Source organism: Anolis sagrei, chromosome 1, assembly GCF_037176765.1.
Source record: "Anolis sagrei isolate rAnoSag1 chromosome 1, rAnoSag1.mat, whole genome shotgun sequence".
In the NCBI taxonomy this organism is placed as follows: Eukaryota; Metazoa; Chordata; class Lepidosauria; order Squamata; family Dactyloidae; genus Anolis; species Anolis sagrei.
In genome coordinates, this window is record NC_090021.1 from 33,576,890 (window position 1) to 33,590,092 (window position 13,203).

General features: G+C 37.7%; 1 protein-coding gene across 1 annotated transcript in view; it reads left to right on the forward strand.

Annotated features, from left to right (window-relative positions):
- SMYD2 (SET and MYND domain containing 2) overlaps window positions 1–13,203 on the forward strand; it is a 54,513-nt gene that overhangs the window by 21,052 nt on the left and 20,258 nt on the right. Inside the window, exons 3-6 of the mRNA XM_060754282.2 lie at window positions 2,305–2,415; window positions 5,508–5,568; window positions 9,736–9,860; window positions 12,643–12,710. Of these exons, the coding sequence (XP_060610265.2) occupies window positions 2,305–2,415; window positions 5,508–5,568; window positions 9,736–9,860; window positions 12,643–12,710 (365 nt within the window). The remainder of the gene's footprint in view (window positions 1–2,304; window positions 2,416–5,507; window positions 5,569–9,735; window positions 9,861–12,642; window positions 12,711–13,203) is intronic.

Consider the following 13,203-nt stretch of genomic DNA (forward strand, 5'->3'; position numbering starts at 1 on the left):
AGCTTTGTTTACTCTTATGATTGCTTTTTTGGCAAATATTAAGAGATTGCTGATAAACAGTTTCCAGTGAATCAGGTTTTTGGATTATCAGCATGTGTATTGAGGATACTTATTCCATGTTGCAAATTGTGAACTTCAGAACTGTGACTTTCAAAATATTGTTTATATTTAATTCTGTTTTAATGTTTGCATATTTGTATATTTTAAATTGTATGCTAATACTTTTATGTTAAGCCACTTTGAGTCTTCTTTGGGAGAGATAAAGTGGGTAATAATAATAATAATAATAATAATAATAATAATAATAATGGGTTGCTATGAATTTTCTGGACTGTATGGCCATGTTCCAGAAGCATTCACCCCTGACGTTTCGCTCACATCTATGGCAGGCATCCTCAGAGGTTGTGAAGTCTGTTGGAGTCCAGAAAACTCACAGCAACCCAGTCATTCTGTCCATGAGAGCCTTTGACAACATAATAATAATAATAATAGCACATTTATTCCAGCATTTCTTATTCTGGGGAAAATTTTCAGAGGGGAACTTAGTTTTTCTGGACATCAGAACGCCTGTTATCACTGTGATGTGAGACTTTTACATGGTAATAGATCTGCCCTTTCTTCAAATTCTGAGTACCAGCTTTAGGGTGGTACTCAGTGCACAATTATTTAAACTAGATAAAGTCCTTGATTTTCTTAATCTAAACTTTACCTTAAACTACAGCTTTATGGTCACAGTAACACAGGAAATTGCCCATCTATTGAACCAGACCATTCTCTAGCTAGCCAAATAGCATCTATGTGGACAGGCAATGACTTTCCAGAAATTCATGCAAGACAAGACTAAAGAAAATGTTTTAGGGTTTGTGGGGGAAGGGGGGTTGCATTTCTTGATTTTCAGGAATTCAGATAGGGCCTTTTCTTAATCCCTATCTGGAGAAAGCTTGAATCTTTACCTGGTTTTTTCTAAACAAAGTATTTGCTCTCACACCTCATCTTCAAAACAGTTTGCCAAGTTTTAATATCATGCTGTCAACACAAAGCTTGCAAATGCAGAGGAGTTTGGAATTTATTTCAGGTTCTTTTTTTTTAGACTTAGGTTTGTGAGGGTCCGAAAGTATTATGGGATTGAGAAAGTAGAGGCAAAGATTATGATTTATGGAGGAAGGAATAGAATGTATGCAGATACATCCTTTGTACTCACACAAGAAGATACATATCTGCTCAACAAAGGTATCAGTTAGGGGGGATACAGCTAAGATGTGTCTAAGATGATTGTATTATTGTTGTTTGGTGTATGGTGTTTGTGTCTAGTCTGAGTCTTGACAGTTTTCTGGTCTTCCAACCTATAACGGTGGCTGTTCTTGACCTCCATCCATTAAGAAAGATGCTGAAATATTATTGAGAGTTCATTTCCAAGCCAACTTTGGCACGTCAGAAACAACCATTCTTATTATTCCTCCTTGTTTTCTCATTTATTTATATAGCATCATGTATGTACATGTTGCTTTTCATGTGCAGTTTACAGTTGTTAATTTGACATTTCCCAGCCCCCTAAAAAGACAGGATACACAAGGGAAAGGGAATGGCAGTGGGCAAGGGAATGATATTCAGCAGATGGCTGCTATTGTTATGGTTTTATTATCCGATTGTGTTATTGTATTGATATTGTATTTTATGGTGTTGGTACCAACTATAAACCATTCCAAGTCGCCTGCAGGCTGAGAGGGATGGTATATAAATATAATAAATAAATATTGTTCTCTTCCTTTGAGACCAGTATAATGGTAGTTTGGATGGAGAGAGGGCCTTTTACCAGCTGCTGGTACCACGAGATGCACAGCCAACCTTAAGAAATTGGGCTACAAAGTGGAGTCCACAACATGCGAATGTGGAGAAGATCAAACCACAGACCACCTATTACAATGCAGCCTGAGCCTGCCACATGCATAATGGAGGACCTTCTTATAGCAACACCAGAGGCACTCCAAGTGGCCAGCTACTGGTCAAAGGACATTTAATAGAATGCCAAGTTCGCAAACTTTGTAGGGTTTCTTTGTATTTCTAAAATACAATACAACTGTTTGGTTCACTCCTGATATGATAAATAAATAACCAGCTGCTGAACCTTGAGATTTGTTCCATGTTTAGTTCACTTTGTTCGCTTCTACCAAGTGTCATCTTATGATTGTAAAGGAAACATATTTTGATTGACCTTCAGTCTTGGGTGAGGCACATGGCATCCTCTTCTCCTTTGCAAAATGCATATTCACAGGTTTTCTTTCTTTCCATGTTTTTATCTTCTAGAAACAGGACTGGCCGTTGCACAAGCTAGAATGTTCTGCGATGTGTGTGTTTGGGCAGAACTGGAATCCCTCAGAGACAGTGAGACTCACTGCGAGGATCCTTGCCAAACAGGTGAGCCAGGTCTAAAGATTTCTGTTTTTGTTAAAAGATTCATAAGAGAAAGCCAAGCAAGAGATTAAATTCTTCATGAACATTTTTTCTGGCTAGTATACTTTGCAACCTGCCATTTTTTTGTTTGTTTGCTTGCTTAATTTGAATTCCAGTATAGGACTCAAAGCAAGTTACAATATAGATCAGAGGTAGGCAAAGTGCACCCCACAGGCCACATGCATTTTTGAGGCCCCTAAGTGCAGCCCTTGAGGCTCCCAAAACATCTCAAACTACATCTTTTAAATATTTTTAAGCCTGAAAATTGCACAAAATCTCCCCAAATTTCTTAAAAATGCAGTCCAAATCCCATCATACCCCCAAAGAACATACAAAAAGAGGAAAATGTCAGAAAATAAGCCAGAATGGTAGTTGATATCATATCATGTCACATCACTTTGAATATGCCAAAATGCACTACATTGAGACAAGTCTAATATGAATACATACATGTATACATAGAGTGCTTATTTGTTTGTATAATATCCCACCTTCCTTCTTTTACAGGATATAAGTTGGCTTAAATGTAGACTAGTGCCATATGTAGTTGTATTAGGAAGAGATGTAGTACAATCCATAGGACTTGACTTAGTGAACTTGAAATGTCAATAGGTGGGCTATGTTTGGATCCAAACCAGTGAAATAATGTCAAAATGAAGAATAAACAAAACAAAACAAAAACATTTATGGGATAATGCAGTCAGAAAGTATAACAAATGTATCCTTGAAAATAGTGGTAGGTTACAGAAACTGGTTACTACAAAAAAGATACAAACTTATGATATCTCCTGGTAGATGCAAGTAGGCATGAAACCTATCATAGTCTATAGTGGTTCCCAACCTTTGCTACTCCAGGTGTTTTGGACTTCAACTCCCAGAGATCCCAGCCATCTTACCAGTTGTTAGGAATTGTGGGAGCTGAAGTCCAAAACACCTGGAGGGCAAAAGGTTGGGAACCACTGGTATGCAGGTTTGAGTGTTCTCTATGACACCAGTGTTAAAATCTCCATTCAAGAATTAAAGCCCACTGGGACACCTTAGGGAAGTCACGTTCTCTCAGCTTTAGAAGAAGGCTGGGGCAAAACTGGATAAAAGTGTCCCATGAAAAACCTATGGTGGGGTCACCCAAAGTTGGAGTTGAAGGCACTACCAGTCATGGCATTATGCCATATGAATACACAGGAGATACCTTCTCTCCTGTCACATCTCAACAGTAAAATACACTCCTCTTGGAGGCTGGATTGACAACAGTATTGTAATAATTCCAGCACCAAGTGAAAATATTGCTGTTGACTAAAACTTTTTGGGATTTCTGCCTTGCAGAAACCATGCACATATTTTAAAATATTTTTAAAACTCTTTTAAAAAGTCTAACTTGCCTTTTTTGCATTTGTTAAATGGTTCAATATATTTTAGCCTTTAAAATCATATTTAGTTTACAGTATTTTAAATGAGTCAGGTTGGTTTTGGCATACACTATCCTGAGGTCTTCAGCGGTGGGAAGGATATATAAAATAATTTTTAATACAGAATATGAAATAAAGCAAGTTGAGACCAAGACATCATGAAATTACTTTTCTTGAATACAATGAGTAAAATCCCTCAGGCAGGATGACCAAAGGGTATAAAAGAGACAGATTGAATATGCCTTATCCGAAATGCTTGGTACCAGAATTGTTTTGGAATTCATATTATTTTGGATTTTAGATTACTTGCATTTGCATATTTGTCCATCAAATCCTAACTCAAAAGTCATTTATGTTCCATATGTTATATTTCATATATTGCACCTTATACACATAACCTAAATGTAATTTTATACACAAGATATTTACTAATTTTGTGCATGAAACAAAGTTTGTGTACATCAACCCATCAGAAAGGAAAGGTGTCATCTGTGTGGACAATTTCGGATTTTGGAATGTTTCAGAATTCAATATAAGTAATATTCAACCTGCATTAAGAGTCTTTAGGCCCTGTGGTAGATCTGCTGATATATGTGTATGTGTGTGTGTGTGTGAATCCATGCTTGCTTTTGCTCCTGCTTCTTTGCATTGTATGGGAGGTTTCGCAGTGCTGGACCCCATCCCTTCAGTGGTTCAACACTGGCAGAATTTCCATTCAGTGTGAAGCAGGTGAGGGATGACTAGTGATAAAGAGTGGAGCAGATCCACTGGCTGCATGCAAAATGTTGGTTTATAGGAAGCGTGTCCCAGAAACGATTTACAGGGGAACAAAGTGGGAGCGGCAAGTTTCAAGGTCATTGAATCATATGCTATTGTAATGCTCTAACTTCTCTCCTGCTGCAATTAAAAAAAGACCCTAGCCCCCTCCCCCCAAACAATGGCCTTTGAAGAAAATCTGTACACTTGAGAGCCGCTTATGTGACAAGGGTGACCCAGATGCAGTATAGAGAGAGAACTCTGAAGGCCTGCTGGGATGGTGGCCTGCCCGCCTCCCCCGTGCGTCTTTTCTTTCCCCTTTTTTAAAATTAAAGCACAGTCTAGTGGTGATTCACAAACAAAATTAGATGTTTAATGATGAAAAGTCATTGGAATAAATTTGTGCTTTTATAGCTTGCAGGGAAGTGGGAGGGAGTCCTACATGGCATATGAAAGCTAAATATGCAAACCAGAGTCCCTGAACCTCAGCTGTTAGGCCACCTGCAAACCCGCATTTAATGGCCAAGCTTACAAAGAAGTGGCCTTAGGCCAGTGCTGGAGTGTTGCTTTTGAACTCTGTCAACATTGAGATTATTCACTTTCCTCAAAGCAAAGTCGGCCTTCTAACCGCTTGCTACTCTTAGTGGCTTTCAGAGAGTTTGCAGCTAAAACAAATGACAAATTCTAAAACCACTCGTTCTTTGGTGCATGTGTGTACTTATATAAATTTTGAACGAAGTTCTGGATCTAGTTAACTTTGAATTTATAGCACTGTTCATTGAGCTTCCCAAAGTCTTTAAAGGTTTAAGGGATGTATGTGTATTTTAGGAATGAATAAGATAACAAATGTGTGGAATTTTGGAAAAAAAGTGCATTTTCTTTTCTTTTCTTTAGAAAACACAAACAGAAAGAACTGAGTCAGAAAAACTCCTCTCCGTGAAAGAGTTTGAATCCCGTAAGTAGAAATAGTCAGCCCTTCACATTTGCTGCTGTTTGGGGCACAGGATCCCTGTGATGAATAAAGGAATTTGTATATTTTAATGTGAGGGAACACATTTGTAGGAATGTTTGTGTTTTCCAACATGACTCTGTGGTTGACTTCTGCTGGAAGCTGACCATAAAAATCACACCAGAGGACTAAGAGATTTATAGAGATTTATAGATTTCATTAGAAATCTCTAGGTCCTCCAGTGACACTGGAGAAAATTGGCTATGGGGTAACACTGGAGGACCTAAAGATACCTAGAGAAACATTTTAGTTAAATCTGTGAATAATCAAATCTGCAAAAGTTAAAAATGCAATTTGGGAGGGATAACTTTAAATACAACTGTTTCCTGAAGATTGTTCAGAAAGTATTTAGCACATTTTCATTGGATCGTGCCTGGTTTAGAGTGCTTGTGTGTTGTGGTTTGAATCAAGGCATCTTTCTGGGGAAGATGGATGTTCTGCAATCATACTTTCTAGCCCATTTCCACTCAACTGGATCCTAGAACCAACTGTATCAGGAAAACCTGTTCCATGGAGCAGATCATGAGGCAAAAGGAAAAGCCATGGGGCTTTGCATAAACAACTTTTAAAATTGAGCATAAGGTGTTTCCTTCCATTTTCTCAACATCTTCTCATTCCCTCTTAGACACCTTCACTGAGTCTAAGGGCATTTCCAGACAGCACAAAATGTGGGTTTTAAAGGTTGAATAAAGAAACCCGGGACCTGAGAACATGTCCCCACACAGACCTGTAGGTCTTGGGATTTCTTCTTCTGCTGTCCGCACAGCCCTCCATTATGCGCTGAACCATATATGTGCACATGCAAATACCTTAATATAAATAAAAACAGATTCGATTGTGTACATATGAGGTTCAGAACATAATAGTTATTTTTTTAAAAAAAAAATCCACTGGATTTCTCCTTTTACCTAATTATTTAAACTGTGTTCAATATTATACAGTTTAAAATACAGAGTTTCAGAAAGTACTGATTGTTCTCCATTCTTACTTTCTTTAAATCAGCTGTGTCCCATTTGACAGCCCAATCAGCTGATCAGCTGTTTGGGCTTTTTAAAAGTGGGCATGTGCTAGAGCAGTCTCCACAGAGGGGAGGGAAGAAAATCACGTGTTTTCGGTGAGTGCAGGGATATACAGTGATGTGAATATGCACATCTTTTTGGCCAAAATTGGAATAAAAGGGGAACTTTTTATCCTGTGTTTTAGATCCATTGCAGTGAATCAGTCTGCATTTAGTGCTAACTTCAGGTAGCCACCCAATTTTTAACATGGGAAATTCCATATTTTAGGTATTGTGTAGATGGGCCCATAGTCTCCTCTATATCTAGCCCCCTCAAGTCCTTGAAAATAGCAGCTCTCAACATGCCTTACCATTGACCATGCCAACTAAGGCTTCAAGGATTGCATCTGAAGGACCATAGGTGAGATTGAAGTAAATGCTTGGGGAAGCTGTTTTTTTTTAAAAAAACTTACTTTCATCCCCATTACCTTCCCCTCCTTCTCCAAGCCATTCTGTTCTCTGTCTCAACTTTAGAAGAGAGAGAATTAAAATCTGAGCCCATTAATTATGTTGTCTCTGCTGGTTACTTTTCCTGGCAAGTAGGGTGACTTTTGTAGATTCTAATGTTGTAAAATTTTAAAGCAGACAGCATTGTAACCAGGGGCCAATAAAATCAGAGATGGTGTGGTTACGTGATAGTGACAGTGTCTTTGGGGCTAATTGCAGGGCCCTCAGTGTTTGGTTGAGTATCTGTCACTGCCAGTCAAATATGACATGTCCTTCATGATTTCTGCACTCCGATGGTGAACTGAGGAAGGAGAGTAGGCCATTTGGTGTGTGTGTGTGTAAGTAATCCAGAGATGTAGAGAAATGTCAAGAACTTTTTTCTCCCCCTAAGGGCAGAATGAAAAACTGAGCAACTGTTATGAAGACTAAGCATGCTAGAATTATCGCAGCAGCATCACTCCCTTGCATTGCTCCCATTGTCATTCTCCTGCTTGCTGCTGATAAGATGAAAATCAGCTGATCCAATAATACATGTACTTGAAATCCTATAAAGGTTCTTCCCCCGTCCTAGTTGTTTTGCTCTGAACACATTTTTGTTGTGTGCCTTAAGGACATTTCTAGCTTGTGGTAAACCTAAAATGAACTTACGTGGGTTTTTAACAAGATTTGTTCAGAGAGGGGTTGTCTTTGCCTTCCTATGAGATTGAGAGTATGTGAATTACCCATGATCACACATTATATTTCCATGACTGAGTGGAAATTTGATCCTTGATGTTGTTGTTGTTGCCCAACATTCAAACCACTGCACCACACTGGCTGCCTCTGAAAAATACATTTAGTTTGAGCATTGAACTACAGTTGTGGAGAAAGGATTCAAAGCCCTGCTCAGCCCTGGGTGGCCTTGCGCAAATCACACACTCTCAGCCACAGGGAAAGGCAAACACAACCTTCTCTGAATTTTTTTTTGTTGCCAAAAATGCTGTAATAGGGTTGCCAATAGTCAGAAATGAATTTAAGGTGCACAACAACATTGTGTTCAGAGCAAAACTCTCTAAAACTTCACAAATGAAATCCTGGACACACATGATTGAACAACATCTCAGCGGGGCCAAGATGGCAAAAGTTATTAATAAGAAAAAACACACCAGCTAGGGAGACTGCAGCAGTTTGTTTGTGTCTGAGTTTACTGGAAAAGGAAAGATTCTGTGCTGTCTACTCCATGCTAAATGCATTTTGTGCAGACTACTTTTGCATTGAACTTAGTTTACAGCAATTCAGTAAACCAAGGATAAAGGGGGAAACTGACAGGAGAGAGAAACTGAGATATTTCAAAAGCAGCTGAAAATGTTGGAGACAGGATTAATTCACTCTGTTTGGGACAATTGGAGGATATGTGAACTCAACTGATCTCAGAAATTGAGTACAATAGTGTCTCGCTTATCCAACCATCACTCATCCAATGTTCTGTATTATCCAGCATAGTCTACCTCCCACCTGAATCCACAGCATTTCAATACATTGTGATGTTTTGGTGCTAAATTCATAAATACAGTAATTACTGCAAACATTACAGTGTATTGAACTTCTTTTTCTGTCAATTTGTTGTAAAATATGATGTTTTGGTGCTTATTTTGTAAAATCATAACGTAATTTGACATTTAATAGGCTTTTTCTTAATCCCTCCTTATTATCCAACATTTTTGCTGGCCTGTTTATGTTGGATAAGCAAGACTCTACTGTATGATTGGACCTGATTTAAATTTTGATGAGAGGGGATCTCTGTGTGTATATGTTTAAATTAAATTCTAGTTATATTAAGGTGAAAGAGAAACGATTACTGTTACTTTAGCTGTGTTTAACAGTTGAGCAGCCCAGAACCAAAAGGTGAATTCTACCATTGAGTAAGATGAACATGCCTCACAAAGTAATAATGTAATTTATTTTATGTAATCTGAATAAATAATCAAATGTGGCATATCTGAGGGGGCTGCTTAAAAGTAATGATACTATGTTATGCTATACCTTTCTAACATACTTTTTTGTGTGGTGCTCTAATTGTTTGTGGACAACAAAATATGAAGACAGGGGTGTCAAACATCAGTTTTCAAAACAAAAAGAAATGTGTAATGTGGGGAAATATGAAATAGCCATTCTTTTAGGTAATTAATAAAAGCTGTTTATTCTCTCTCTCGATATATATATGCACGCCGTATCTTTCTGTGGGTGAGCACCTTTATAGATTATAATGTTATCTATTTGAAAGCAAATATTATAATGTTATCTATTTGAAAGCAAATATTAGTTCAATTTCATATTCATTTATGAAGTATTAGCAAAAAAAAGCTTATTTTATCCATTTATAAACCCAATGGAATTACCCATCTGAAAGATCAAATTTCCCATATAACAGATGGGTAGAAATATTAGCTGTTATCATTCATTTCCAGAGGCCTTAGGACAGGAAGAATGACACTCGCTACTATTCAAACAAGTGTTCTTGTGCTTGACTTCCTTTCTTAGAAAAATCACCTATCTTGCCATTGACTTAATGGAGTTATTAACAAGCAAAGCAGTTCTTATATTGAAGAAGGATTTCTTTTCTTTTACAGATCTTGATAAGCTCGACAATGAAAAGATGGAATTGATTCAGAGTGATATTTCTGCTCTCCATCACTTTTATTCAAAGCATATAGAATATCCTGACAATGCAGCTCTTGTGGTCCTTTTTGCTCAAGTAAGATGGATGGGGGAAATGGCTTTGTTCTGATTAGGCTGAATTTAGATGGCAGCTCTGGCATTTACAATTTCCCATTGAACTGTTTTGCCTCCAAGTCAATACTGAAAGTGGGGTCACAATAAATAAATGAAGGCATAAACAATGTATTTATTTAACTATTACTTCCCCAAAAGCAGTAAGATAATTTAGATAAGCTAGAAACATTAAATAACATACTATTAGGCTCCACATTCACTGGAGTTAAGAGCACAGGACCTTCATGAAAGTGAAAAATCAGAAAGAAAGAAATTGCTATTTTTAAAACTATGAGATAACATTTCTCTAGGTTTTCTAGGTCTTCTGGTATAATTCTGAAAGTTGGCCATAGAATTGCATTGGAGGACCTAGAAATACCTAGAACCTGATCACACTTGAAAATGAATCAATGAATCCACTTTAAATCCAGTTTCTGCCTCCTGCAGAAATCTGGGGTTTGTAGTTTAGGGAAGAGCCTTTAACAGCCTCACTAAACTACAAACCCCAGAATTATGCAGGAGGCAGAAACCGGATGTGAAGTAGATTCATCCTCTAGTTTGATGAAGTAGCTAGATAGATATTCTCTCTAGAAATATTTAGATCATCCAGCATGACCAGAAAAAGTTGGCCATATAGTCATACTGGAGATTCCTGGAGAGAACATTTTAATCAAATCCATGAATAATCAAATCTGCAAAAGTCAAAAGCACAATGTGGAGGGATGATTAGAAACTTTTTTAAAAAAAATAGTTTTAAAACTATAACTGTATTTGGGTTGTATTAATAATGGCCAAAGGCTTTGTTGAAAAGACAAGTTGTAACGTGGTGATTACATGATTAAAATGTTGACTGGCATCAGTCAGGTCCACAGGGGAAAAGCATTGCACAGTTGTTGGAATGATGATGTTGGAAAGTGGCTAATAATCAAAGCAATATAATACTCAAATTTAGAACCCAAAGAAGTGCAAATATTAAAATAGAATTAAACATGAAACTATTAAAAAACCAGTTAAGACCATTTAAAACAATTAAAATTTACTTTGAACCCCTGGCTCGATCCTAAAAACTTTCTTTTTTTGAAGCCTATCTGAATAAAAAGGTTTTAGCCTGCAGCTGGAATGACAGCAGGGAGGGGGCCATTCTGTCTTCCTAGAAAGAATGTTCTAGAGTTGAGGAGCAGCCACCGAGAAGGCCCTCTCTTGTGTTCCTACCACATTATGGTGGGACTGAAAGAAGGGCCTCTCCTGAGGATCTCAGGACCCAGGTGGGATCGTACCAGGAGATGTGATCAGCCAAATACCTGGGATCTGAGTTGGAGTCCCACACTTGCAAGACCACTCTCCCAAATTCCAGTACAGTATATGGACCTTAGTTATCAGTAGAATGTCCTTATCTTGCCATAAACAAGCAGTTTCCTTGGCATTCCAAACAGCTTCAGAGTGATATTTCTGCTCTCCATAATTTTTAGTCAAAGCATATAGAATATCCTGACAATGCAGCTCTTGTGGTCCTTTTTGCTCAAATAAGATGGACAGCCAAACAGCTCAAACGGGCCATCAAGCTAAGCCAAATGCAAAGCTCAAAGCTTGCAAGTTCAGTGCCTTGTTATATGCTGTATCAGATAACACACCCAATTAACTTATGGCAACTGTAACAAAAAAGGTTCTGATCCTCCCTGTTACTTAGAAAAGCCTGTTGTAAACCTCTAGTAGCAACAAGTTCCACCCCCAGTTCTGTCTGCAAACACCCCATGTCACACACACACGCTGCCAATTCACTGTTTCAAGCATCCTAGTGGCTCTGAAATGTGTCTTGACAAACACATTATGACCCACATCCTGTCAGTGGCATTTGTTGCTGTTGTTATTTACCAGCAAGCTAACTTTGGCTTACAGTGATCCTATGAATGAGAGACCACCAAGATCCTTGGTCATCAGCTGCCCTGCTCAAGTCTTACAACTTAGGCTTACTTAGAATAATAGAATCAGTGAGTTGGAAGAGACCTTGTGGACCATCCAGTCCAACCCCCTGCCAAGAAACTTGATTGAGTAATCCACCTGTGATGGGGTCTCTCTCTTTTCATACTGCCTTTACTTTATCCAAAATTACTGCCTTTTCAAATGTGTCATGGTATCTCATGATCTGTCCAAAATACAACAGCTGCAGTTTACCCATCTTTTTTGTTAACTTTGTTAGTCATCTCATCCCCTCTCCCACTGTTCCACATCCTTTCCATAAATTGAGCTGAATTCCCTAATATATACTGTGTTATTTATTTTATTTGGAGTGCTTCTACCCCGCCCTTCTCAACCCCCTAGGGGGGGACTCAGGGCAGCTGTTGTAGTAATTTATGTTGTAGTAATTTAAGAAACAGGGTGAGGGAGACATAACTACTTTTGAGACCAAGCTGGGACTTTTACCATCTTTTTCATCATCCCAATCTCTGCGTCTTAAAGAGTCTTTTAGAAAGGCTTTTAGAAAATCACACACACTTCTCTTGTGGAAAGTGGAGACTATCTTTTGTGGTTCAACTCAGCTGCCTGATTCTTAATCTTTCTTAACACCATTAGGTAATAAACAAATGCTGACCTCTCTTCTTATAAAGCTAGTAGCTCAGTATCAAGACTTGATTAAGAATAAGCAGTGTCCTAATCTGATTAATCGGTGTGGCACAGATGAGTAGAGTCACTTATCCCCAGATTCTAAACAAGCCAGCGGATTTCAGTTTTTAACTTCTGATGGTTTCTGTTTCCTTTTCTCACAGGTTAACTGCAATGGATTCACAATTGAAGACGAAGAACTTTCACACTTAGGTTCAGCAATATTCCCTGAGTAAGTGTTTTGGATGTAGTGGCATATGTATAAAACATTATTGTATTTTAAAAATGCAAAAGACTTAAAAATTTGGACATGTAAAAATATGTATACAGACACATTTTAATCAGTGAGGAAAATGTGCACAAAAATCCAGTTGACTTTTTAAAATAAAGAAATAGACAAAATTGGTTCTTTTCCGTCTATATTTTACTTGTACATTAACAAAGTTCTCCCCACTTGTTATTAAGGAAAAATATCCCCGAATCATTCCTGATTAAATATCATGATACTTATATTTATATAAAATGAATCTTAAAATCACAAAAGAGATTTTAATTAATATCCTAGCTGCTGTGCTATGGCAATAAAATGCACTGGATTCAATTTGAATAGTCACTATCATAGCATTTGGTTCGTTTTGCCATTGACTATAGTTAGTGCAGTAGTTTATTACCAAGTCTTGGTAGCAATCATGATGCATGCACCCATATATACACATATGCTTTTG